The sequence below is a fragment of the Ptiloglossa arizonensis genome, chromosome 4 (genome assembly GCF_051014685.1).
Source record: "Ptiloglossa arizonensis isolate GNS036 chromosome 4, iyPtiAriz1_principal, whole genome shotgun sequence".
In the NCBI taxonomy this organism is placed as follows: domain Eukaryota; kingdom Metazoa; phylum Arthropoda; class Insecta; order Hymenoptera; family Colletidae; genus Ptiloglossa; species Ptiloglossa arizonensis.
The window spans coordinates 10,504,277-10,528,858 of NC_135051.1; the positions used below are offsets into that span (position 1 = coordinate 10,504,277).

At 33.9% G+C, this 24,582-nt stretch overlaps 1 protein-coding gene across 1 annotated transcript in view; it reads right to left on the minus strand.

Moving 5' to 3' along the window:
* The window catches only part of Dip-lambda (Dpr-interacting protein lambda), a 79,803-nt gene that overhangs the window by 39,335 nt on the left and 15,886 nt on the right, over positions 1-24,582 (minus strand). Inside the window, exons 2-4 of the mRNA XM_076310128.1 lie at positions 12,651-12,766; positions 8,310-8,495; positions 3,118-3,304 (exon numbers count right to left, since the gene is read on the minus strand). Of these exons, the coding sequence (XP_076166243.1) occupies positions 3,118-3,304; positions 8,310-8,495; positions 12,651-12,766 (489 nt within the window). The remainder of the gene's footprint in view (positions 1-3,117; positions 3,305-8,309; positions 8,496-12,650; positions 12,767-24,582) is intronic.

Here is a 24,582-nt window from a genome sequence, read left to right on the forward strand (position 1 = left end):
TAGAAAATAAAGCTTTTTATTGAAAAATTTTATTTACAATTTATTTAAAATTGTTAACGTTTGTCACGTTAAAAAATAATACATATTATAAAATCAATATCAAAACAGAAGCAAACATTTGGTTGATATGAGTTTTTGTCATTTAATTTATAATAGTATAAACTATAAAAACAGTGGTAATTTTTTTCAAAATAATTGAACAAAAATTCAAAAAATACTATGTACTATAATATATTCTCTAGAGATTGACGTACGAACAATTAGATATTTATGAAAATTGTCAAAATGGCAATTATTTGAATTTGAGGAGTCGAATTTGGACGAAAAATTTGTGTGTTTTGTTGATATTTTCCGAAACATTTCAAATTGTTTGGTCATTGCCTAACAAATATTATAGTAAAGATGTCTGTAAAATTTCAAAGTAATCGAATAGTTAGATCTCGAAATGTCTTGCGCACCGTTTTTGAAAACATAGTTTCGAGAGAAACGAGTTCAAAGTTTCCAAACGGCCTGTTATGCGTGGACCAAGACGTTGCGGCCTGCATGTATACGAATTTGTTACGTTCTTCCAACCTTCATAAATAGATTCTTTTAAAAACAGGCCCTTTTCATATTTTATTCTTAAGATTTCAAACTACTATTTAAGACTAAAAAGTCGTTTTTCATTTTTTTTTCAAAATTTCAAATAGTCGTGTTCCTGTAAGTGGAGAAGAAAGTGATGGAATGAGCAAGAACGTAGGAGTACCAGCAGGAAGTGAAGAAAAGGTCGGGAGTGTAGAGTATTCTAACCTATGCGGGTAAATAACTTCCGCAGACAGTTAAATAACATCTGTCGTGAGCAACAGAATTATGGGATACTCTATGAAAGTTGAATGTGTGTATAAGTTGATTTCACGATATTTTTACAGCTATTTGGTAGCTAATCAGGACAGTGACGTCCGATCCAGACGAGTCATACGGTATTCTTACGGTATCATGGCGAACCTGTTGCGATCACGTGTCAAGTACTGTCCTATCTGCACGAGTGATATCGCATCTTTGCAGTAGTATTTTGTTCTTTCTACATTTTTTCAAGTTTACTTATTCAAGTTGGAATTACTATTATTATGCATTCCTTTATTCATTTCCTTTCTTTGTTGTACCTTTATACATATTTCCTCGTTTTAAAACTATTTAAAATATGTTACAATACAAAACAGTTATTGAAGCACACATTGTTGAAACACACATTACACTATTTCTTACAACCAATGGAAGAAACCTTTTCTATCTCCAGCTGATTCATTGAACGAAAAAAACAAACAAAAATATTTGTTCAATTTGTATTTATGAACTTACTTGAGTAGAGTTCCTTGAAGTTTGGGTAGAGAGAATTTCTTTCGCAATTTTGTAAGGTAAATATACCTTATTTCGTTTATCACAAATGTACCTGTATACTTCATATTCGTTCTTTTAGGACCAAGACAATAAGAATGTTAACTAAACAGCAATTTAGAAAATTATGGAAGAAATTCCTTCTATTCAAATTTCAAATAGTAAAGTTGAGTAGATGTAGCAAGAATAAAACACTGCAAATTATGGAAGAAATTCCTTCTATTCAAATTTCAAATAGTAAAGTTGAGTAGATGTAGCAAGAATAAAATACTGCCGCAATATATCCTCAATATATATGGTTAAGGGGAATACCAAGGGTTTTAGTATAGATATTATGATGCTTTCTGATATGAATTCTGAAAAACCCTCCTACGTGCTCTTCAGCACAGACCTCTCAAGACATCTCCAGAACATTCCAATAAGATAACCGCTGGCATATAAGCCAACTAAACGCTCGAATAAAGCAGTTTGCATTTTGAAATCAATCTCTCGCCATGTTATTAATCTGCGGGTCTTACGGTCGAAATTAATAAAATCTTTTTCTACTACATTGCGACTTAGAATATTTTATAAAGTTAAATTCTTAGTTGCGATTGGTGATCGTCGCGATTTTCACCAATCCATCATCTTAACTTTCACGGCTCCGAACTTGAGTAAAGTTCGAATCCTTTTTTACCAGTGAACAGAGTGATTCGTCTCGTCACATTATACACGATCTATGAATTCTAAATTTATTGGCCGTACGTAAACATAAAACTATATTACTCAAAGATTACTTATGTATATATAATAGCTACTGTTTGTATTCCCAGTGATACTGATTCGTGCCGTCAGAGGTTATGTTTCTAGTAGCTGAGAAGCTAATTGGCATTACTATAATAACGCGAGGTAGTGCGCAGAATCGTTATGCTACCTATATAGAATAAGTCATCTAAAATTAAATGTGTATGATAGATTATTACTTCAATAAACAAATTGTTATTTATAAAATAAATGGTAATACTTTTTGTGAATGAATACAATACAAGTATTTTGCATGTTTTATTTAAACGGCATACATAAATATAATATATATGTTCAATACACCAAAATATGTAAAATATACTACAATATGTAGATATAGTGTAGAACAGTAGAATGTAGAAAATTTTGCAATTTTATATTCGTATGGGTGTAATTTTAATTAGATATACAAAATGTTGATTACAAGTATTGGAATTTCTTCTCAAAATGTAATGCCATGTATTTAATAAACAATACTTTTTCGATCGATTGATAAATTAGTTTAATATTTAATCTGCGATATTTTTGTAGCTCTGTTGTTAGATCATGTTCTTTTATTATAGATATTTACATATACATTGTACGTAACAGAATATATAATCGAGAAGTAGTGATACGCATTTAATAAATAATAATTTATTTATTGGATTGATATTCTGTTGTAAACTTTCAATATTCTGAAATTATAAACAGAGTATCGATACTTTAACAATCTATGCAATGTGATTCACAAAAATTAGTTTTGTCGAGATTAAATATTTTAGATGGTTTTCTTTAGTATGTTTTTCGATCCATAATATAACAATTCTGTAAAAGTTACCCCGTTGAAATAATTCCCTTTAGCGTTTCTTTTTTGAGAGAGGGAGGCTATCGCGATGGAGCAGGTGTAGCAATGACTGAATCATTAGTACCTGACACGGCAAGAATCAACGTCACTCGATATTAATGTAAAAATCTTACGTTGTTTCTGTCCATCTTCTCTGAGAATAATATTCCGACCATCTTCTCGTTTCCATATGACAGTGGGTTTCGGCGAACCAGTTGCGACGCATCTTAACCTTATATTACCACCTTCATGGGTTACCATACCATCAGCAGATTCATCATCCATAATATCTGGGGGTATCACCACTTCCATATATCCTTTCTGGAAAATATAAAGAATAAAATATCCATTACAATCAATACCGTAATTTAAATAATAAATATATTATTAAAGTTTTCAACAGTTCATTTTTAAAAGTCTGACGAGGAATAACTTCCTCCAAATAATGTTCAAGATATCAATAAGCTGTACAAATATAAATTTACAAGTATGTGTGACGAAAAAGATGAATACTGTTTCGTGCTCGTGGTTGATCAGAAGATCATTCGAACATTGAATATATTTGCACAACGTGCGCTGACTAAGAATTTCAAGATTCATAGGACCATCTCCCCTAATGGAAGGAAGGAAGTAATTGAATCAAATGTGATAACGAACTATATTTCAATACTAATAAATCTTTGATAGTCAACCATCATGCGATTACTTAGCTATATTTAAGTGAATCACAAGGCAAGAGTCTAAGAATTGTCAAATTGTATGTACCATCCAATTTGATTCAAATCCAATCGAATGTACCAACTAACGAAATGCCTACGAGTCATCTGTGAGGTCACCACGGTCCCCTTCCAAATTAAGGATGAGAAACAACGAGAAAAGTGAATCACGACAGCCCCAGATTTGCTCTGAAAATTACCAGCATCTGAAAACTTCCACAACGATACCGTGCTAGGATCCCGCATACCCAACCGTGCCAGAAGTTCACCATGTTAGTGAAGATTGGCATTTTATGGAAGGGAAGACATCTTTTTGACATGCATTCTACGAATTTTTCTGCGTATGATACAGTTAGCGTCCATATTTAACGAACACCGTCTATCAGAGTTCTTAATTTTATATGCGTTTCCCTTTAAGTTTGTGCTTCGTTAAGGGACCTCACATTTTCGATTGGATTTGCATCAGAGAACTGTGATGGCCAATCTCATACGGTGATACCGTTTACCGTTTTCTATTTCCTACAGATGATCGTTAACTTCTTGCAAAATCTATATATTGTATTTTCGGTTCGAGTGAACCAACATTTCACTGATTTAAGAAGCCCTCTTTAATATAGTTTTAACATTTTTGAGAATTCAGATCGTCTGCGAAGATGCACAAAGTCACGTCGTCACGTGCGTTAAAACAACCCCAAATATGCACTTTTAACGGGTGTTTTACACTTGTTTCACTCTTGTATGGTTTTCCATGGACAGACCAAGCATTTATTAAAAAATAAATGCGCTCACACACACACACGCACTTGTAATTTCCTCAAATAATTTTTCCTTCAAATAACTATCTTCTTTTTATCAGTTAAATATGTTGCGTCCGCGTTGCGTATATTTAAAATCTTCTTGATTAATGTGCAAAATGAACTTTTCTTGAAGATAGGCAAAGTAGAATCAGCATTCACTTGTTCCAGTACCGGTTTATTGTCATTGTGGTGATAGGAGAGTGAAAGGAGGACGATTCATTTCGTTAACATTTCTTTATTCAAATCTTGTATTCATACTTGGCTTCCATGTTCCATATATTCATGGAAATAATCCAAATTATGATCGGAACTTTTTACAATGCAACATTTTGTTTCTTCTCTTTTTCTTTCGTATTAAATGGAAGTTTATATTACTTTGTCGTGATTTACTAAACTTTTTTTAACTTCGCATCACTTTTAAGCGCGCGCGCACACACACACACTTCATTTATCAAAACCGTGTATATTACTCTCTATAGTTTTAAAACATGGATATGTGAAATTCGAACAACGAATTAGCGACTCTTTTAAACCGATAAACGAAAGGAAAATTTGAATTTAACCAGTGGCCGATACGGACGTACGTCGACCGGTATCGCGAGAAATTGGAAAGAAATTTCCAAAAATATTTGCGTCTCGCGGTATGAACAAGGTTGCCCTTTTTTTTCCCTTTGTACGTGTCGTGACCTTTTGCACAGATCCAATATTCCGTCGTTAAACGAAGAGGAATATACATTTATATCCGGGGGGGAAATAAGTATATTTTTCCTCATATATATAAATATACATTATGTTTAAATTGTACGAAAATAGATTCAGAATAAACACTTTATATTTCGTAGACATTTTTCAATCAAAGTTTTATTTTAATAACCAACACGAACAAAATTTTTGTAGGGATCAAATAAACCAGACGATCATCACGTGCACATGGCTATTCCACTGCCCCCTGACAGTGATACTGTCAAGGGTACAATGTATGTGAAGTATAGTTGGCAGTGTAAGAAAATTGTCTTAAGAAATCGTTTTCAACGTGTCAGAAAGTAGTTGAAATTTAAAACTGAATATTAGGTAACACTCTTTATAGGTTTTGCTTAGTTACGTGTGTTACGGAGGTGGGATTAAAATATTGACTAATGAAGTCTCCAGAACTATTCTCTTTAACTCCTGTACAACATTACGCAGTTGTTGCCGATTTAGTCGAAAAATGATTATTTAACCGACACATCGTAAAATTGCTCGAATCTTCTAAAGCACGTAATCTTGACATTAAAAAATTATTATTCATTAAATACGTATCATTACGGTTTGACAATTAAATTCTAATACGTATGGGTGTGTTCTACACGTGACAAATATTTATTATGTAGGAGAATGTTCTGTTAACATGTTGAAATTTATAGAACCCAGTGAAATGTGTACAGTACACAAAATTCGGCATATTCTAATTTATTTGGCAAATTAAATATAATAATGATACATGTGAATCGTACCAGGATTTTGTACCAAAATAAATGAAATTATAGCTAGAAGTCAAAATAGTAACACATTACGGTACAATGTCAAGGTACAGCTATGTGCCATTGTTAACTTAATTTTCAATATGTACATTATACTTGTGTATATGCCATTTCAATAAAATACAGATAATATTGCTTACTTGTATGAACACTCATTCTCTTAATCAGGTATGTCTAACTCGATGCTCGTACAGAAGCATTCCACTGTGAACGAGCAGATAGCTTCTACGATCAGCATGCTTTCCGCAAGCAACGAAACTAGGATGAGTTATCGTTCATTTGCAAGAAGAAAGCATAGTTGTGTTTACATCCTCACACCAGTTATAGTTCCGCTAGCTTTCCTAGTACCACAAGCGAGATGGAATAATTCTTAGAACTAGCGTAGCCTTCGAGTGAAAGCGTTGTAACGGAATAATTTCTTTACTTTTTACATAATATTACTATTGAGTCGGTGAGTTTCTTCTGATGAAAAGATAAGTTTCATTTAATGTCTCTAATTTACAACTTCTCCAGGAAGTTTCAAATGACAGTAGCTTCTCTAGATTTTCAACGATACTTAAACAACGTTTTCGACAACTTGAGAAGAGAATGTAAAATCCTGCTATATGTAGACGACATTTTAATAGTCACACAGACTATAAGAGGATCCTTAGTAAGTCTACGTGAAATTTTCCGATTGCAAAATTTACACAAATTGCACATTTGACTAGATAAGTGCTCCTTTTTGCAAACAAATATTACATATTTAGGTTACTTGATAAACGAACAGAGCATTTGGCCCAATAAGGAAAATGTTGACTCGATTCTGAATTATCCTATCTTTCAAAACGTAAAAGAAGTACGAAGAGTCAATTTTCGTCGATTTCGTAATCTCTAAACCTTTGTACGACCTATTAAGAAAAGATGCAGCCATTTTCTTTGGCTCAAAAGAAACGAACACTTTTGAAACGTTAAAGAAGCGTTTAACGGTAAATATAATTCTAGCCATTTACGACCCAAAATTCGAAACAGAATTTCATTGTAACGCAAGTGTCAGTGGATTCGAGGCTGTTTTATTTCCAAAACAAGTAAATGGACTTCTAAGGTCAATTTTTTAGTTTAGTAAAAGAACAACAATCCAAGGGGCAAAGTATCATAGTTTCGAACTAGAATAAGTATTCTAGGAATGATATACACGACCAAAAGATTTTATATTTATTTAGCCAGAATCAAGTTTAAGATTATTATGGATTGACTTGATTATTATGAATAAACAACCGTGAACCCAAGAATCTATCGCTAGGCACAGTTCTTGCAGGATTACAACTATGGAAAGAACATAGATTGGATAACAAGATGAATCACGTCGATACTTTATGTAGATGCAACAGCATGTTGATTTTAGAAATAAATACACTCGAACAAATACTAGCAACTAAGGAGAATCAGAACTTAAAAATTCGTAACATTAGAGACAAATTAGAAAAATCGAGGATACATTTTTCGAGCTAAGGGATAGACTTTTTTTTACAGTTTAAGGTCACATTGATCTAATGAGTTATTAGTCACTACATTTATTTATCCTTATTCGTGTACAGTAGGTACTATATTAGACTGTGCAGGTTTATCTCCTTCAGGAACTTTACAGCTCTTATACATGTTTGTCCTGTAATATATTCAATGAATTTTTAATGTTGGATTTTTTTGTTTTCGTTGAGCAGATGATTAAAAAATGCTCTACAATTATTTGTACATTGCATAAGTCGCGGACATTTGGAATCGAATGATTTCCTTATAAGGTGCGTATAGGTGACATTGTGTAAGTATGGTCACCGTTGAGATTTTAATGGCGATAAGGAATAAATAATAAAACCCGATATTTCCGGATGCGGTGAGTCGCCCTCTACCATTGACTGCATCTGAAGCTGTCGAGGATGTCTTAGAAAAGTTTTCTCCATGAAAAATCTTCTATTAGCATTATTTAATTCATCTCAATATCATAATCCGTTTTAATATATTTTATTAACAAAAACAATCTGTTTCTATCGTTCGTCTTCTACATACATACGAGTATATACGACAATAATTTATATAGAAGAAACTAGAATCACCACAGCTGCCTGCGAAGCAGTTATAAATAGTAACTGCTACGAATGGAGTAATTTAATGACAATTTAATTGTTAAAAATGAATTTTATTGATCCCTTTAAAAACACAATGGTTGGTTTCATTATATAGATCATCCAACACGATAAACAATTAAAAGTATTAAATATGAAGTACTACTAATGGCTTAAAATAAATACATGCTTACCTGACTTCGCATAGGATCCGTATTAACTTGACACATGTACGCCCCTGAATCATTCTTTTGAACATTCGACACGTGTAACTTCCACGTGTTGTGTCCATTGTGCGTGACTGAAAGTCGTGGATTGTGTGCTACTAGATGCGTGTGTATCGCCAAGATTGCTCGAGTATCCGATTTTATCCAGGCCACCTGAAAAAAGGAATTTAAAAAGTTTTTTAAAAATAAGTTTGATGTCAACATTTTTCGTTCTTCTAAACGATAAATATAGGTTTGCGTTTATAACTTTTTTGCCTTTTCTTTCCTTGGTCCTCGATTACTCGCATTCTAAGCTAAGCTTCGATATAAACACACTTCACAAATTTTTGTTCATATACAGTCAGTTGAGCTTCAGCTCTGTAAGTGGTAGCATTACTAACGAGCAGTTAAATAGGGAATTCACAATTCTTCATTTCCAGTGAATATTTGGGTAAGAATCTTTGAATATTATGTATAGATAGGCTAAATAGTTATAAATAACAATGGGAAACATTAGTTTTTTTCATATAGAAATGGGTTACGTCTGGCTGTGTGCCTTGAAATTTTCTGTTTCGAATTGGCGCTTCGTAGAATTTCTAATTGTTTCAGAATTTCAAGTAACGTCGTCCATCAGGCATTAAAGCGCATAAGAGTAAACGGTAGTGAAAATGACACATTGGCTAAAGAACGACCACGAAAAGCAACTCCACAATTGGATAGAACAGTACACCGTCTGTCAGAAGTAGATCAATTTCAAATTGCAGATGATATTCGTTACGAAATTTCCATTCAAATAAATACATAAATTAAATCATGGAATAAGTCACAAATGATGTTATGGAAATGGTACTTTCAACATGAACAAACAGAATAGGAGAGATCAGTATTACCATTAGAATACTTCATTGAATAGGAAAAATACTTTCTCCCTATTTGTATGCTCGCCACTGTATGTTTACTTTCAAAAGAATATTTTTCTGAAAAATGTATTTTCTTCATAATACTGTATTAAAATGGTACCTTTAACACAGTATTTTGATGTCGTTACCGAAGTTTTTAAAAAAGTCGTTTTTCGTAGAATAATTTGGTTGGGGGTAGTGGTGGCTTCTTAGCTTTCCAGAGACACGTCAATGCCATTTTCTCCATAGTAGAGGGGAAGGTGGGGGTGCTAGAGGTTATCGTTGAAGAGCTAGCAGTGACCATTCGAGGACTCGGGGCGAAAGACATCGCTCCGGTCCCAGACGACCTGCCCCTAGGTCTTGGTTTAAAGGATCCTTGGAGAGATCCTCCGGTAGTTGTTCGACAGCTGCTTTAATTCCTTCCACCTGGAAAGCAGCCAGGATTGTCCTTCTTCGGAAGGTAGACAGACTCTTCGTTCGCGTACCTACCCATTTGTCTTCTCGATGACATGGGGATACTCGAAAGACTACTAGCACCCCAAATCGTCGGGCACCAATTGCGGCATAGGCCTGATTTGACTGAGAGCCAGTTCGAGTTCCAGGAGGCATGGTCAACCATCAAAGCGATTAGTCGTGTCTGGTCCCTCTTGGCCTGGGCTGTCTCCCATTGACGATGTGGCATTGATGGTGTCTTTGGACATCGAAGAGATCTCAAAGATCATGGAATCCACGTCTTTGTAAGTGGTTGGGTGTTCATGTTCAACGTTGTCTAGTTTAGACTGCATTAAACGTCTGCCAGCAACATGTGTTGACCCCTCCTGTTCATTGGTGGGCTCTGGACAACTGTCGGCCAGTCGGCAAATGGAGCAATACAGCACGATGAGTTGAAGACAAAATGGGACGGAATAGAATATAAATCTATCCATGGCGACAGCTTAAAGAGAAAAATCCTTAACAATGCAATGGCCTAGAGCGGTGACGCAGGATTTTTTCGACCATTCTCGATGATGCATATCGCGGAGAGGATATATAGATTAGCATGATTATTCTAAGCACGTTGGCTTTGCACGTGATAGAGTTTATAAGTAGAGCCAGATCATCCGACAATGTGTAAAAGTGCTGATAATGCCTAGCTGATAAGGTCACTTACTCGTATGAAAGCAGTCCTGAAATTTAACGTAAATTCTTTCCAACGAGTTACATATAACCGAATTACTAACTCATCTAATTTCCATTTTGGAGTGACAAATTTTATACCCACTGAATATATATATTTATATATAGTATGAGTGGTCGAGAACTACCTCCGCGACAGGTGGATAGAGTACTCTAGTAGGTACGTAATGGAGCGCAGAGGTGTGTTGGGTTCCGCAGAAATCTATCTAAGGATCCTAGATTTGGAATCTCGGTTATGACACCGTTCTACGGTCCGGAAGCCTTTCCAATGGCGTCATTCTAATGTGTTATATTAACGACATATAAGTATTGATCGTTGGTGGCCGTTCGGAGTGAGCCATCCAGCCGGTCGAGGCCATTGCTCGGCACATTGTCGATTGGATCAGGGGGATCAGTTTGGAGGTGGTGCTCCATAAGACCGAGATGCTGGCGACAAAGACACCTCGATGATGATAGCAGGGGACGCTACCCCCTGATCTGGGAAGGTGAAGTCCCTCTGGTGAAGTCCCAGATGAAATATCTGGGATCGATGTTTGAGTTTGGAGAGGATAGTCGGCTTCCTGAGCTAGATACTTTTCAACCAGGGGAAGGTTCGAGCGACTGGATTTTCCGCCTTTATGCAGGCATAGTCCATTTGAGGCCCCATTCAGGACGAGCAACCTAGTTGCTTTCTAGACCCTCAGGATTTTTGGTGGATTCCATCTAGACCTCATTTATGAGCTACTGGCACTGCGGATCGTAGAAATTTAGTGATTGGGCTCTGTATCCGGAAATGCCAGATGAAAAAGTATAGTCATTAGTGATTAGGATCAGAGAACGGTTTAAGACCTCAAGGGCTTATTGTACTTATCGTGAGGAACAAAATATGTTTAATGAATATAAATCCTATAATTAACCTTTCGGTCTAAAATTAACTTGAGGAGGATATCTGTTTATTATTTTAATACAGAGATAGCAATTATGCATTTTATATTTAGAAAAGTACTCAACAATTTTCGTCCCTTAAATTATTCTAAAAAGATTTATTAGAGGAAAATATATTGAACATCTACTGTAACTAGAAAATTTTACATTCTCAATGAAGTGTATAATCTTCGTCGACATTAGTTATCTTATATTGAAAATCTTGAACTTTTAAAAAACCGATTTGTGTTTATATTCATTAAACTGTAAAGAATCACTTCGTATAATATTTGTATTAAATTGTATGAATGTACGTAATTAAGAGACTCGTAATTAAGAGAAGCGTAGCGACGTTACTGCTTGCCCACTTACTCGTGTGAAAGCAGTCTTGAAATTTAACGTAAATTCTTTCCAACGAGTTACATATAACCGAATTACTAATTTCCATTTTGGAGTGACAAATTTTATACCAACTGAATCATTCTTAGAGTTGTTCACGTATATTTAGCACAAGCAACCAGCCGATCTAAGACAAATTGTACTCCCTGTTGATATTCAATTTTTGTGTATTTGTCATTATCTTTTCATGAGAGTATTATTAACTGATGATGTTTTATAGGTAAAAGGATCAAACGATTTAAATAAAATATCATCAAAAATAGTGCGAATCAGGTCGTGTTTGGATTTATTTAGATGAAGAATATATTTATATTACATATAATTAAAACGCCGATACGCATGTAACATTACGTTGAAGTTTCGACCATTGAGCGCACATAATGTGAGATTTGGTTGTTTCAAATAGTGCCTGCACCGTATCGGGAAATAAGTAATGATGCGCTCATGGTATTGTCTGGGCAATCACAACATGGCGCAGCACACCTTGAATTGTATAATCGTTAAACTGTTTAGCGTGAATTTTTCTGGACTCACGCGTTTTTACAGTATTTCGTTTATTCTCGATGTAGTATTATTTTTAATGTTCTCTTCGAGTAGCTCATTTGATATCGACTCGATGCGAAATCAAATTTCCTACCGTCTCCGCAATTAAGAAAGTTAGCAGTCCTAATTTTGGTTGTTAACTTCGAGAACTACTGTGCATAATTTTCTCGAAGCAAACGTTGTTGCAGATTAACTATTTTATCTGAAAACTGTTCACCAAAAAGCCACTTCGTATAAAAACATCTTTGTAGCGACTTTAATTGTATCACTTTTTCGAAGTTAAGAAGGGTTCTAGGTAGTATTTTGGCAAATATGGTACTATATGTTCACTAACACATATTTTTCGTTTATTCCAATCATTTTTTAGCAAGTATTCACTTGCTTCGGGAATATTTATTTTTCAATGTACCTTGTATTGTTGTAGATGATTAACGACACAGGTGAAGAAGACGTCACGACCTTGGATCACTGTGTGATTCTCCAAAGGAGCTAAGAACTCCGGTAATATTTCTGGAGTTATTTGACCTGCAACAAAAATTCATTAAAGTATTTCAATAATTGTTAATTGTTGTTTTAAAAAATGTAACGATTCAAATATTAAATATTTTGTTATATCGTTGTACAATATCAAAAAATAATTCTTACACTATTTCACGAAATACTATGTGTATTAATATTCTTTTCGATTTCATTTCAGAAATACATATTACGTGTATTTGGGTTTTCATTGTTCGTTTTATTCATTATTACAATGAGTTGTGAGAAAATCAAAGTTTCAGTGTTTCTGTACCATTATTAGAAATTACTGTATAACCCTATAATTAATATTACAATAGACTTAGTGTATTGGCTAGACTTCGCTTTATTGGAATATCAATAAAGATATCAATAAAGAATATCAAATAACTGATAGATATCACAATCAGTCGCTTCGAGATGGATAACAGGAGACCATAAAAACACTGCCCTTGAAATTATTTTCTGTTGTATTATAATTAAAATTCAAACATTGAAACTTTTTGGAAAATCCTAATGATACGTTTGGATTGAATATTAAAAGTCATAAATATTTATATGATAATTAGATGTGATAATTTATAAATAAAACATTAACATTAACAAGAGGAAATGCGCACGTATTATTGAATTTTATCAGTGATTATCGATGATACTTCAAAGTATATACTGAAGTATCGGTGATACTTCAAACATGATTTTATTCGTGTTCCATCCTTGCAACGGATTTCATTTTATTTCCCATACACATTAACGTTGCATTAATAGGTAAGTATTGATAGTAACCAGTACTTGATATTGTATCTTATACAATGTAATTGTATAATAGTGTATAGAAATACACTTGTGCAGCAGACGAAGTGTTATAGTGTAACTGTTTTGCCTCTTGGCCCATCTGCCACAATTGCTGAATTGCTTGACGAAGGTTGCGGTTAGAAAGTGGATTGATTTTTTAATCCCTTTTTTCTACGCGACGTAAAAAGTCTGTTTTGTAAGAGGCTACACGAAATAAATCTCCATTATCGGTCATCGAGACTAGTTTGTTTAATAACCATGGTCATCCGTGTTCCCAGAATTGTCACCAGGCACTTTTTCGGAAAACCTAAGAAACGTCGATAATACAGTTTACTTCTCTACCTGTGTGACGTAACGAGGCAATGTTTTTTCTCTTACCATAGCACGATTGCCATCGCTTGATACATAGAGGGCAGACTTTATCCAAGAACTTATAGAATTTTCGTACTGTTTCGATATTATCACATCACGAATATCATGCTGATAAAAAGGATGTAAAATAAATGGCAGTCTTTTTAAGGACAGTTAATGTCCTTAAGATTATTTATTGTATCATTGATTTTTTACGTTCAACCCTCTTTCTTGTCTGAATCGCCGTTCAGAAAACAATCTTGGTGTCTTAAGATCATAACCACTCTGTATTTAAACAAAGCAATATATATCCAATTCATTTTCAATACACTGTCGCATATAGCTATTAATAGCAGTTTACAATATTATTTCTGATTTCCAGAATACTTCCACTATAAGATTTCGCATCCACATCGGTATTTCAATTCGTGTCTGTGTTTATGTTAAGTTATCATCTAATCTGTTGTATCTTGTCTTAACATCTTTAGTACATTTGAAGTATCTATACACTAGTTTTCCGCGATCACATATGCTTGACATGGATCATTGTTGTATTACGAAAATTTATTTATTTATTCATTCTCTACTTCAGTTGTAGCTGTGGACATGTTTTTTAATTCTAATTTTACTCTATCACATGATCCTATAACTATTTTATCATTTATATGTACACCTAATACTATTGCAAGCCCATTACGTTGCACACATGGGTTTTCCTCGACACTTTCTAACCTATTTGACTCCATTGTTTTGTAGAATGTTTCAGTAATATCCGGATTGTGACAATTCATAAAAGCTCTTCCTTAGCTTATATATATTGTTCTTTCCGTTGTCAAATGCAAGAGTTTATTCAATTCGTACGTCTTCCTTCAGTATGCTATGTAGATAAACCGATTTTACGACATATTGTTTCATTTTAAAGTTTCATGCAGTCTATTTCGAGCCCTCGTAGAGTAGGTCAGGCCTAGTCTGTCTCAGTTAGGGTTCCGGCAGGGACAGTTCACCATAGACACAATTCCTTGCGTCCGGTTCTTCTCAACTTCGGCTATTCTTCACGGTGGGTGGCTATAAAACTCTACTCTGAAAGGCAATTGGGCGAAAATACAAACACCATAAAACCATCTTCTCCTTTTGTTTTAGATGGAGTAAATCTTCCAAAGAGTTTTCTGACCACTTTGGACGGAGTCAATTATAGTACGGATTCAATTCGGAGTCAATTATAGTACCCACTAAAATTGCCAATGTGACACTGAGAATTGTAAATGACACAACATCTGACACTCCCCCCCACCACCACCACCGTGTGGCACAATGTCCGCATACAAAATTCTTGAGTCATGTGAGGAAATCGCAAGTAGAGATAATAGGGATCTATGGGGAAGTGCGATCAAAGAGGAAATAAATTCTCTGTTAATTAATAAAACGTAGACTATAGAATGGAAACCTGAAAATAAAAGCATTGTTGACTGTAAATGGACACTCGCACGTAAAATCGATGAGAAAGGGAATCTATTTAAATATAAAGCACGCTTAGTGACAAAGGGGTTTAGCCAAAAATATTTGATAAATTATAATGAAACCTTTGCATCGGTTGCTAGGATTTCCAGCTTTAGTTTTATCATTGCATTTGCAAATGAATTTGATTTATTAATACATCACACAGATGTTAAAACAGCATTTTTAAATGATAAACCGAAGGAGAAAATTCACATGTAAATCTCTAAGCGATTTAATGGAGGGGATAACAAGTCTGCAAATTAAATAAAGCTTTATATGGACTTGAACAAGCAGCAAGGTGCTGGTTTGAAGAGTTTAAAATAGTTTGAAAAGAAAAAGGTTTTGGAAGTTCTCCGGTAGATCGTTGGATTTATGTTTTGAATAAAGGGGACATATGAAAAAACATATCATATATGTAGTATTATATGTAGATGATCTCATGATTGTAACAGAATATAGAAACTATTTAATGATAAATTTAGAATAGTCGACTTGAACGAAATCAAATTGTTTCTAGGAATTAGGGTTAGTAGAGAGAAAGGAAAAAGTCAAGATACAGTCAATTTTGCGTAAATTTAAAATGTATGATTGTAAACCTGTTGCAACTCCTCTCGAAAGTAAGTTAAATTATGAAGCATTGAACTCAATTGAAGAGTATAATGCACCATGTCGAAGTGCTATTGGTTGCCTAATGTATGTGATGGTATGTACACATCCTGATCTATGCATAGCAGTAAATGTATTAAATAAGTAGACAAATAATAACAATGAAGAACATTGGAAATGCCTTAAAAGAGTTTTAAGGTATTTGAAAGTAACGATACATATTAAAGTAACGTATATCAAAGTACAATATAGTGACATTTTGAGAGGATATGTTGAAGAGGATATCCTTTCTCAAATTGGAAAGGAGATGATACAACTGACATGAAAAGTATCACAGGTTATTTATTTAAGCTGTATGAAGCTGTATCAGTAACAGCTTCGAGCACTGAAGCCGAATATATGGCTTTGTTTGAAGCAGTGAAAGAAGCATTGTGGCTAAAATTACTAGGAAAAAGTATTAAATTAGATATATTAAAATCTATTGTAATTTATGAGGATAATACTGGTTGCATCAGTTTTGCAAATGATCCAACAAACCACAGGAAGTCAAAGCATATTGACATAAAATATCATTTTACAAGAGAACAGGTAGAAAATGAAGTAATAAAATTAATATATATTTCCACAGATCAGTAACTGATCGATGCACTGACTAAGCCACTTCCGAGAACAAGATTCGTGGAAATAAGAATCGGAATGGGTCTAGTGTAATTAGAAATTGAATGTGAAATGATCTGATCGCGGTTTTTCAATGTATATATATAGCGGAAGATAGATTTCGTTGTGTTTAATGTTTACAATATTGATTAATTCGTGACCATGTGAAAATAATTCTTCTTTTAAATTTGTTAAGTCTGCAAAGTGATGTATATATCTTAAGATAACTCTATATAACCTTTCGTGCTTGAGTTGGAATGTATAGAATCTTGCGTTCAAAGTTTTCAGAAGTATTTTTATTTTCTCGTTATTAACGTTTGTGTTGTACCTATTTTTCTTAATTACTGAAATACTGCTGTATTGCATTGGCCATAGTTTCTATGTCCCGAACGTCATCTAGGAAAATAGGCGGAATGATCGATGACTCGGTGCCAGATTGAAATTCTGAAGTTTCGGTTATTTATATAAGTATGGTATTAGTTAGTACTTTTTGTTTAAGATTTCGTGAGTCTTACTCTGGTCTTCTTTTGCTCTTAGATATTAATTTTTCGCGGTACGTGTAGTTATTATTGTTACGATTCGTTAATAGATACATAGACATGATGGATCGACCGGTAAGTTGTGAGTGGTATGAAGCTCGCTCCAACTTCTAAGTTTTTTGGCACAGGAAAACGCTGCTACTCGGATTGCTTATGAACAATCCTTTCACTACTCCTCATGACACTGCAAAGCTTGGTGCGAGGCGTTCATAAGCGATTGCAGGGCACAGAGTGTACGAGAAGTTGTGGAAAGAGTTTTCATACACATCCTTCTAAGTTTTAATATTATAAAAAGAATCATTACCTGATCGTCTCTTATAGGACCAAGCGTCTCTTGTGTAATCGTCATTCAAAATTCAAAGGATGCATTTCGTACAATGGTAAACAGAAAATAAGTTTATAGAAAAATATAAACGAGAAGCTCTGATAGAATATATTTGTCAGGGCGAGACAAACGTCAAACTATCGGAACGACACTTCCTAATAATGGTCAAGTTTTACGTGTATTATTTTATAATTTAGGAAATTGAATATTGGATCAAATGTTGCGATTGGAGCAAAAGAGGTGGAAGATGTTTAGAAGGAAGCACACATCCCCCCGAAACAAGGTTACAATATTGTTACAAAATTATTAAAATTGCTTAAAACTTGGTGACATTACCTGATCGTCTCTTATAGCACCAAGCGTCTCTTGTGTAATCGTCATTCAAAATTCAAAGGATGCATTTCGTACAATGGTAAACAGAAAATAAGTTTATAGAAAAATATAAACGAGAAGCTCTGATAGAATATATTTGTCAGGGCGAGACAAACGTCAAACTATCGGAACGACACTTCCTAATAATGGTCAAGTTTTACGTGTATTATTTTATAATTTAGGAAATTGAATATTGGATCAAATGTTGCGATTGGAGCAAATGAGGTGGAAGATGTTTAGAAGAAAGCACACGTCCCCCCGAAACAAGGTTACAATATTGTTACAAAATTATTAAAATTGCTTGAAACTTGGTGACAATTACAACGACCTCACAAACGCCGATGTGAATTGCAAGAAAGAAAAGAAAAGGAATTTCTTAATTCGGCGCCAGATAACGTAAATTGTAAGTCGATATTGTTGTCGGTGAAGCCCTGCACCTGGTCACAAGATAATTGATCGCTATTCGAGAGAAGACGATCGCAAGAATCGTCTAACAGCGGAAGATTCGTTCACAATTGAACGACCGCATCAAATAAAAGGTAGTAAACCACTTCTTTCATTCTCACTGCCACCGCAATCTTTTCGACATCACTCATAACGATGCGTTAAGGGGGTTTTCTACTGTAAAGCGTGTCTTTCTTTGTTTGCTTTGTTATTTTTTTCTAAAGAAACTATGCAACTTTTTACGGTGTTTTTTACAGGTATATTTGTTACTCTTTCCACAGTATTTACAAATTTTTACAACGAAAAATAGTGCAATCGCGTATCAAAAAGTGTATTCATGACACGATTCCAATCGTTCTGTTTGTTTAAAGCAAAAATACGAAAAAGATTCTTAATCAGAATACATTTGTCCGTAGCAGATACCAGAAAGACAGAAAAAATTGATAATTGAAAAAATAGGAACATTTTCAAGTTGAAATATCGATTTTTTTGATTATTTTTAACTTTTGTTGACTAAAAATAGAAATAGAAAAAAAAATGATTTTGATTTAATTGTACTACGGGTTATAGTGACACATGTACCGAAGGTACACGACAAATATGAACGATAATCGGTCAGATAGATCTCGAGACATCATGGAAGCTGATTCAGAAAAGATAGTTTTGAGAAAATAGCATTCAAAGTTTTTCTTTCTATTATTTCAATGAAAATCATACTTACAGTTAATTTGTCGGCTCAGGACCATGAAGGAGACTTTCCACTTGTTTAAAATAGTCCCGCTCGATCGATGATTTTTCAGCTCTTTGTGCAATTCGTACTTTCTTTGCTTACAATTCGGCCTGCTGCGTAACAATTATGTCCATTTCATATATGTGGGAAAAATGACGGATCTGGTTGTAAGCTTATTTATTTAAACAAAGATAAATCTATTATAAAAGGAAAGTAAAAGATTTAGATGCTACGTCTTAATGTCTTCACTTTTTCTCAACGACTCAACTTATCTGAACCACTGGATGGTTCAAATCAAGAAATACAAATATACAAAGTGTCGACTTCGTTAAAGATATTGAGAACCAAAATTTTGCTATTTCAATTGTTGAGAGTTGACAATGAATATACAGTGAGTCACAGCCAAAATCGTACATCACATACATATGTATACGAATACGTTTCGTCTCGTGAAAAAGTTGAGGAAAGATATGGGGGAAAAATATCATGAATCTATATTGTAAATGTATCTATATTTATTATGTAGTAGTATCAAAAGGAACAAAGTTGTCTAAATATAAAAAAAAAACAAAGTTACTATGATTCAGTCTGGAAAACGTCTCGCAGCTAAAATCGTACATTTGTAGAAAAGTGACCAACAATTTGTTTAAATTAAAGATTTATGGTAAACAGAAAATAAGTTTATAGAAAAATATAAACGAGAAGCTCTGATAGAATATATTTGTTAGGGTGAGACAAAAGTCAAACTATCGGAACGACACTTCTTAATAATGGTCAAGTTTTACGTATATTATTTTATAATTTAGGAAATTGAATATTGGATCAAATGTTGCGATTGGAGCAAAAGAGGTGGAAGATGTTTAGAAGAAAGCACATATCCCCCCGAAACAAGGTTACAATATTGTTACAAAATTATTAAAATTGCTTGAAACTTGGTGACATTACCTGATCGTCTCTTATAGCACCAAGCGTCTCTTGTGTAATCGTCATTCAAAATTCAAAGGATGCATTTCGTACAATGGTAAACAGAAAATAAGTTTATAGAAAAATACATTTATTATTATATTTATTTAAAGATTCGTATCATATTTTACCGATAGAGTATTTTTGATCAAGTGTGCTCCTCCCCCGTATTTGCACATTAATACGCCATAGCCTAGAACTGTTGGTATAGATAAGAACCGGAGGCAGGTTTTTACTTTACCGACAGTGTACTCTGTTTTCACATTCTATTTACCTATTCACTTATTTTCCAGAATTTCCAGTCTATATTAGAACTCAGGATAGTTTCCTGTTTAACCGACTGTCTATTCTGATTATTGATCGAATATCTGTTATCATTAATAACACACCCAAGAATCCTTATAGATCTACTGGTACTATCTTTACTATTGTTTACGCGAAGACTGTTGGCTCAAATCCTTTTATTGTTTGTCATTATACTAAGATTGTACGTTTTACTTCAGAATGCACGAGATAATAATTACCTATTATACATTACTTAAAACTTATATGCAACACTATTATGATGTTATTTGTTTCTAATGTTCGTGTTATTACTGTGTTTTTCTCTAAACTTCGTATTTTACAATTGACGACTGTGATGTGAGACTAAATGGCGTGTAGATTCTTGTTTGTGAACAGGCTAGACATACATGTATATCATTGATGGCATTTAAAATGATGAAATAAATCAAATCATTCTACGGTATTATCTTGTTATAGGTTGTCCAATTAAGCGATTTTATGTTTATTAAACATAACACGAGAAGTATGAATATATCGCAGAATGAACTTATGAGACAATCTAATATAACGATAAGTACTATTTTTTGTTTATTATGTTATAAATGTACATATTTTATTTAAAAGATAATTAACATGTTTATGTGTAAATTTGACTATTGAAATTTATTTATATTGAAGAGAAAAAAAATTACGCAGTTACAGGGAATCAAACTTCGATCTATAGAATTAGGACTCTTTTACGTTATCATTAAACTATAATGCTAATTGGTAAATAAAGAATTCAAATTATATTTCTGTACAACAATAAAACTTTAATCATTCGTATCTTAAAAATGATTGGGTATCTGTCTCTATAATGTTGTATACTCTTAAACCGTATAGTTAAATTTATAAGTGTACAATGATTCAATAATTTTAGTAATTTGAAAGCTTTGCCCTTAAGTCAGGAAATCGTCTTTCCTCACTAGGGAATTTATAGGGTAGAAACTGGCACCCTTGGTGGAGAATAAGGAGACAACGGTGTGAGAGCGATAGAAAAGAGGAGTGTGATGTGTGCCACGTACAATGTATAATAGGGAGAAGATTAATAGTTTAATCTTATAAACTACCAGTCGAAGATAAGTTTTATTACTGCTTTGTTCACTATATTATCATAATAAACAGTTTTCTTTCTTTCTTTTGAGAAGCAATCCCGGTGAGTGATCCCCCTTTTTTAAACATAACCTATAACAGCCTTCTCTTTAGAACTTATGTAAGTCAATATGTGTAAGAGTATCGTTGGTAACTGAAATGAAATTTAAATTAGTTATAGATTTGAAAAGCTTAATTCCGTTCATGTCATGTCTAGAATAATTTCTATAAAAGTTGTGCAAGTTGAAATCGCCAAAATGAGGTATGTACTGTCCCATTTTAATGATTTTAATGAGACTAAGGGGCATAGTACACAGTTAATATAATTACAAGAAAGGTGTTTAGAGTTTTCATTTCACCAGTTTTAAAATTGTTAGAGGCTTTGCAAAGATTGGGAAGCGAGCAGAATTTTGACGATTTAAAAAAAAAAAAATTACACCTTTACCAGTTCTGCTATTCCTTTCAATTCTGATTGAATTGAAACCTGGAACATTAAGTTTCTTATTTTCTTTAATGAAAGTTTCTGTAGTAATAAAAATATCTACGTTCCAAAAGTCAATTTAAAGTTCTTCTTTACAGATAGACAATCGTTTGGAATTCCAGAAGGTCACCCTGAGATTTACAACATTTGGCCGACTGAGCTGTTTCATAATTCATTGATAAAAATATTGAAAATTTTAGGCAAGAGCAGTTTTATTCTCCGATGTGAGAAAAAGTTTGATATATGAGCCAGTTTCTATGTCGATGCTTTTTTTTCAAGCAAGTTTATGTACAGTTGTAGTTATTTAATTATTTTAGAAAATTTATTTTTGATGTATCTTATCTGTTGAATAAACTCAGGTAGGTTTCTTGAAGCATGTTAACAAGTACAGATAGATTTGATACAATATCACCAGTTGAGCTGCAAAGGGATACTAGATGACTTTTAACATTTTTTGCACTGTCAAAGTGTGCAATACCTTCTGCAGTGCATGTTCGAAAACTCTGTTTTGGACAGATCGGAAAGAATTTTCGTCTAAATATCTATGTTATATAGAAAGAAACAAAAAATTCCATAAATACTAAACATCTATTTCTGAGCATACTTTACACATAAAATTGCAGGAAAGTTGATTAAATTTTAACAAGAAAAGTGGTAAAAACAAATACCTCTTTTAATATATTTTTTAAACAAATTAGTTTTTTAGAAAATGTTTTTGTTGGCCAGTTCTTATACTTGAAAACTTTAGTTTTTATACTTGAAAAATTTAGAAAAAAATTTTGTTCCAGATCCATTAGATCCTAAGATATTTAAAAAAATATGTTTTTGACCTCCAATTTTGGGGGCTTTTTTCGCCCCTTTTCGTTGTTTTCAGCCCCCCCCCCCTCCTGTTTTTACTATGATGGCTGATAAAAAAAATACGTTAAATACTTTTTGAAAATTATCTACCTTGTAAATCTTATTAAAATTGGCGTCCATTACTTGAATGTGTTCCCTTGTAAGTGTCCCTTAGACATGGGGAATGTAGCTTATATTAATAACTTAGTATAGATTAATATAAATTATAATATTATAATAAAAACTGTGTACTCAAAACTACACTACAAAGAAACTCTAATACTTAGAAATTCACTGTCAAGTTTTTTTAGCCATGATAAAAAATCTTAAAAGTATGACGTACTTCTTAACATTTACCGATAGAAAGCAGACACTCTCGATACTCATTAGGGATATGATTTTAAGTTAAAATATTAAAAATATCCTCCATAACAAAATCGAATTTTAATTTTTCAATGATCATAAATTTAAATAGAGTTTATTATTGTTTTGGCTAGATCTGTATTAAAAGTGCTTTTAGTTTTCTTAAATATATGTGAGTAGAATTACGAAATTTGTAATAATTACAATGCTGAAAGCACTGATGAAAGAAATGATTAAGTCTGGTTCGAATATTGAAAAATTCTATTTGTAATTAGATGATCGAGGGCAAATGTGAATGGTGATGTAATTGATACGTCCTTTAATTGCTTCTACCAAGTAATGATTTTTTCCAATAAATCGCGACTGATTATCTTGTTCAATTGTTTGTAGCGGCTAGCTGTACGCCTCAGCGAAACGTCTGACGTTTAAGCAGCTAGCATGGTTTATGACTCACGCATCGACAAAAGTTATTTTTGAGGAAATATATTTCGCTAAAGTTTCTCATGGGCATGTAACTTTCTCGCCGCTACCTCAATAGCTAATTGCAGGCGTCATAAACCGAGAGTTCTGGAAGGCACGTGCGGCCCAAAAGGGCTGCAATCGGTTAGTCACGAGCAACGGGCCGGAAGGAAACTCCGCTACGTTATCAAACTTTCCTTTTTCCCACTAGACCTCTTCTACCCAAGAAAGCGCGCTGAGGGTGCAAGGAATAGGTAAGGGTGAGGTGCAATTCTTGCAGCTATAAGAGGACTAGCGAGAGTCTTCCCAGGACCTTTTTAGTCAGTAACGAGGCCTGTAACCGGCACGCAAGAACTGCACCAATATATTCCGCGATAGCTCTCTACGCAACGATACTGTTCAGCTACAGATCGCGTAAAGTTCAGCCGCGACCAATAATGTTGTTTTTCTCTCTTCGAATCACTTGAGAAGAGATCTTTGAGTGATTGATCCCCGTACCAGCCCCCAAATAACTATTGTACTCGTGCGTGGTTTATGGATATATATATTTATTATAATTTACAGTGATAATAGTGTTAGATGTAGTGTCGGTGGTTAGTTTCGCTTGGTACGTCTTTCAATTGTCTCGTCTTATCGTCTTTTCAGTCATACCGTCCGCGACACACTCTTCGGACATACTCTTGTCGTCATACTTTGTCATACTATCTCATACTGTGTGATACTCTGTCATACTGTCCCTTGACGTTCTTCTCGCGCTCTATATAGTCATTCCCATTAATTCTCTTTCATTCCAATCCTCAGTCTCTCTCACTTCAGACATTCGGTCACGTTCGGCCATCCTAATCGTTCGTCTTTCCCAAACACTCTCCACTTTCTCCAAACCACATGTATTCCCTTTCATCCCCGTGCATTCTCACGCTCGGTCGTCGCGCAAGACCCCCTGTAAAGGATACTCGTGCCTTCCAGGAAAACTAGCGGACCGATCGCGCC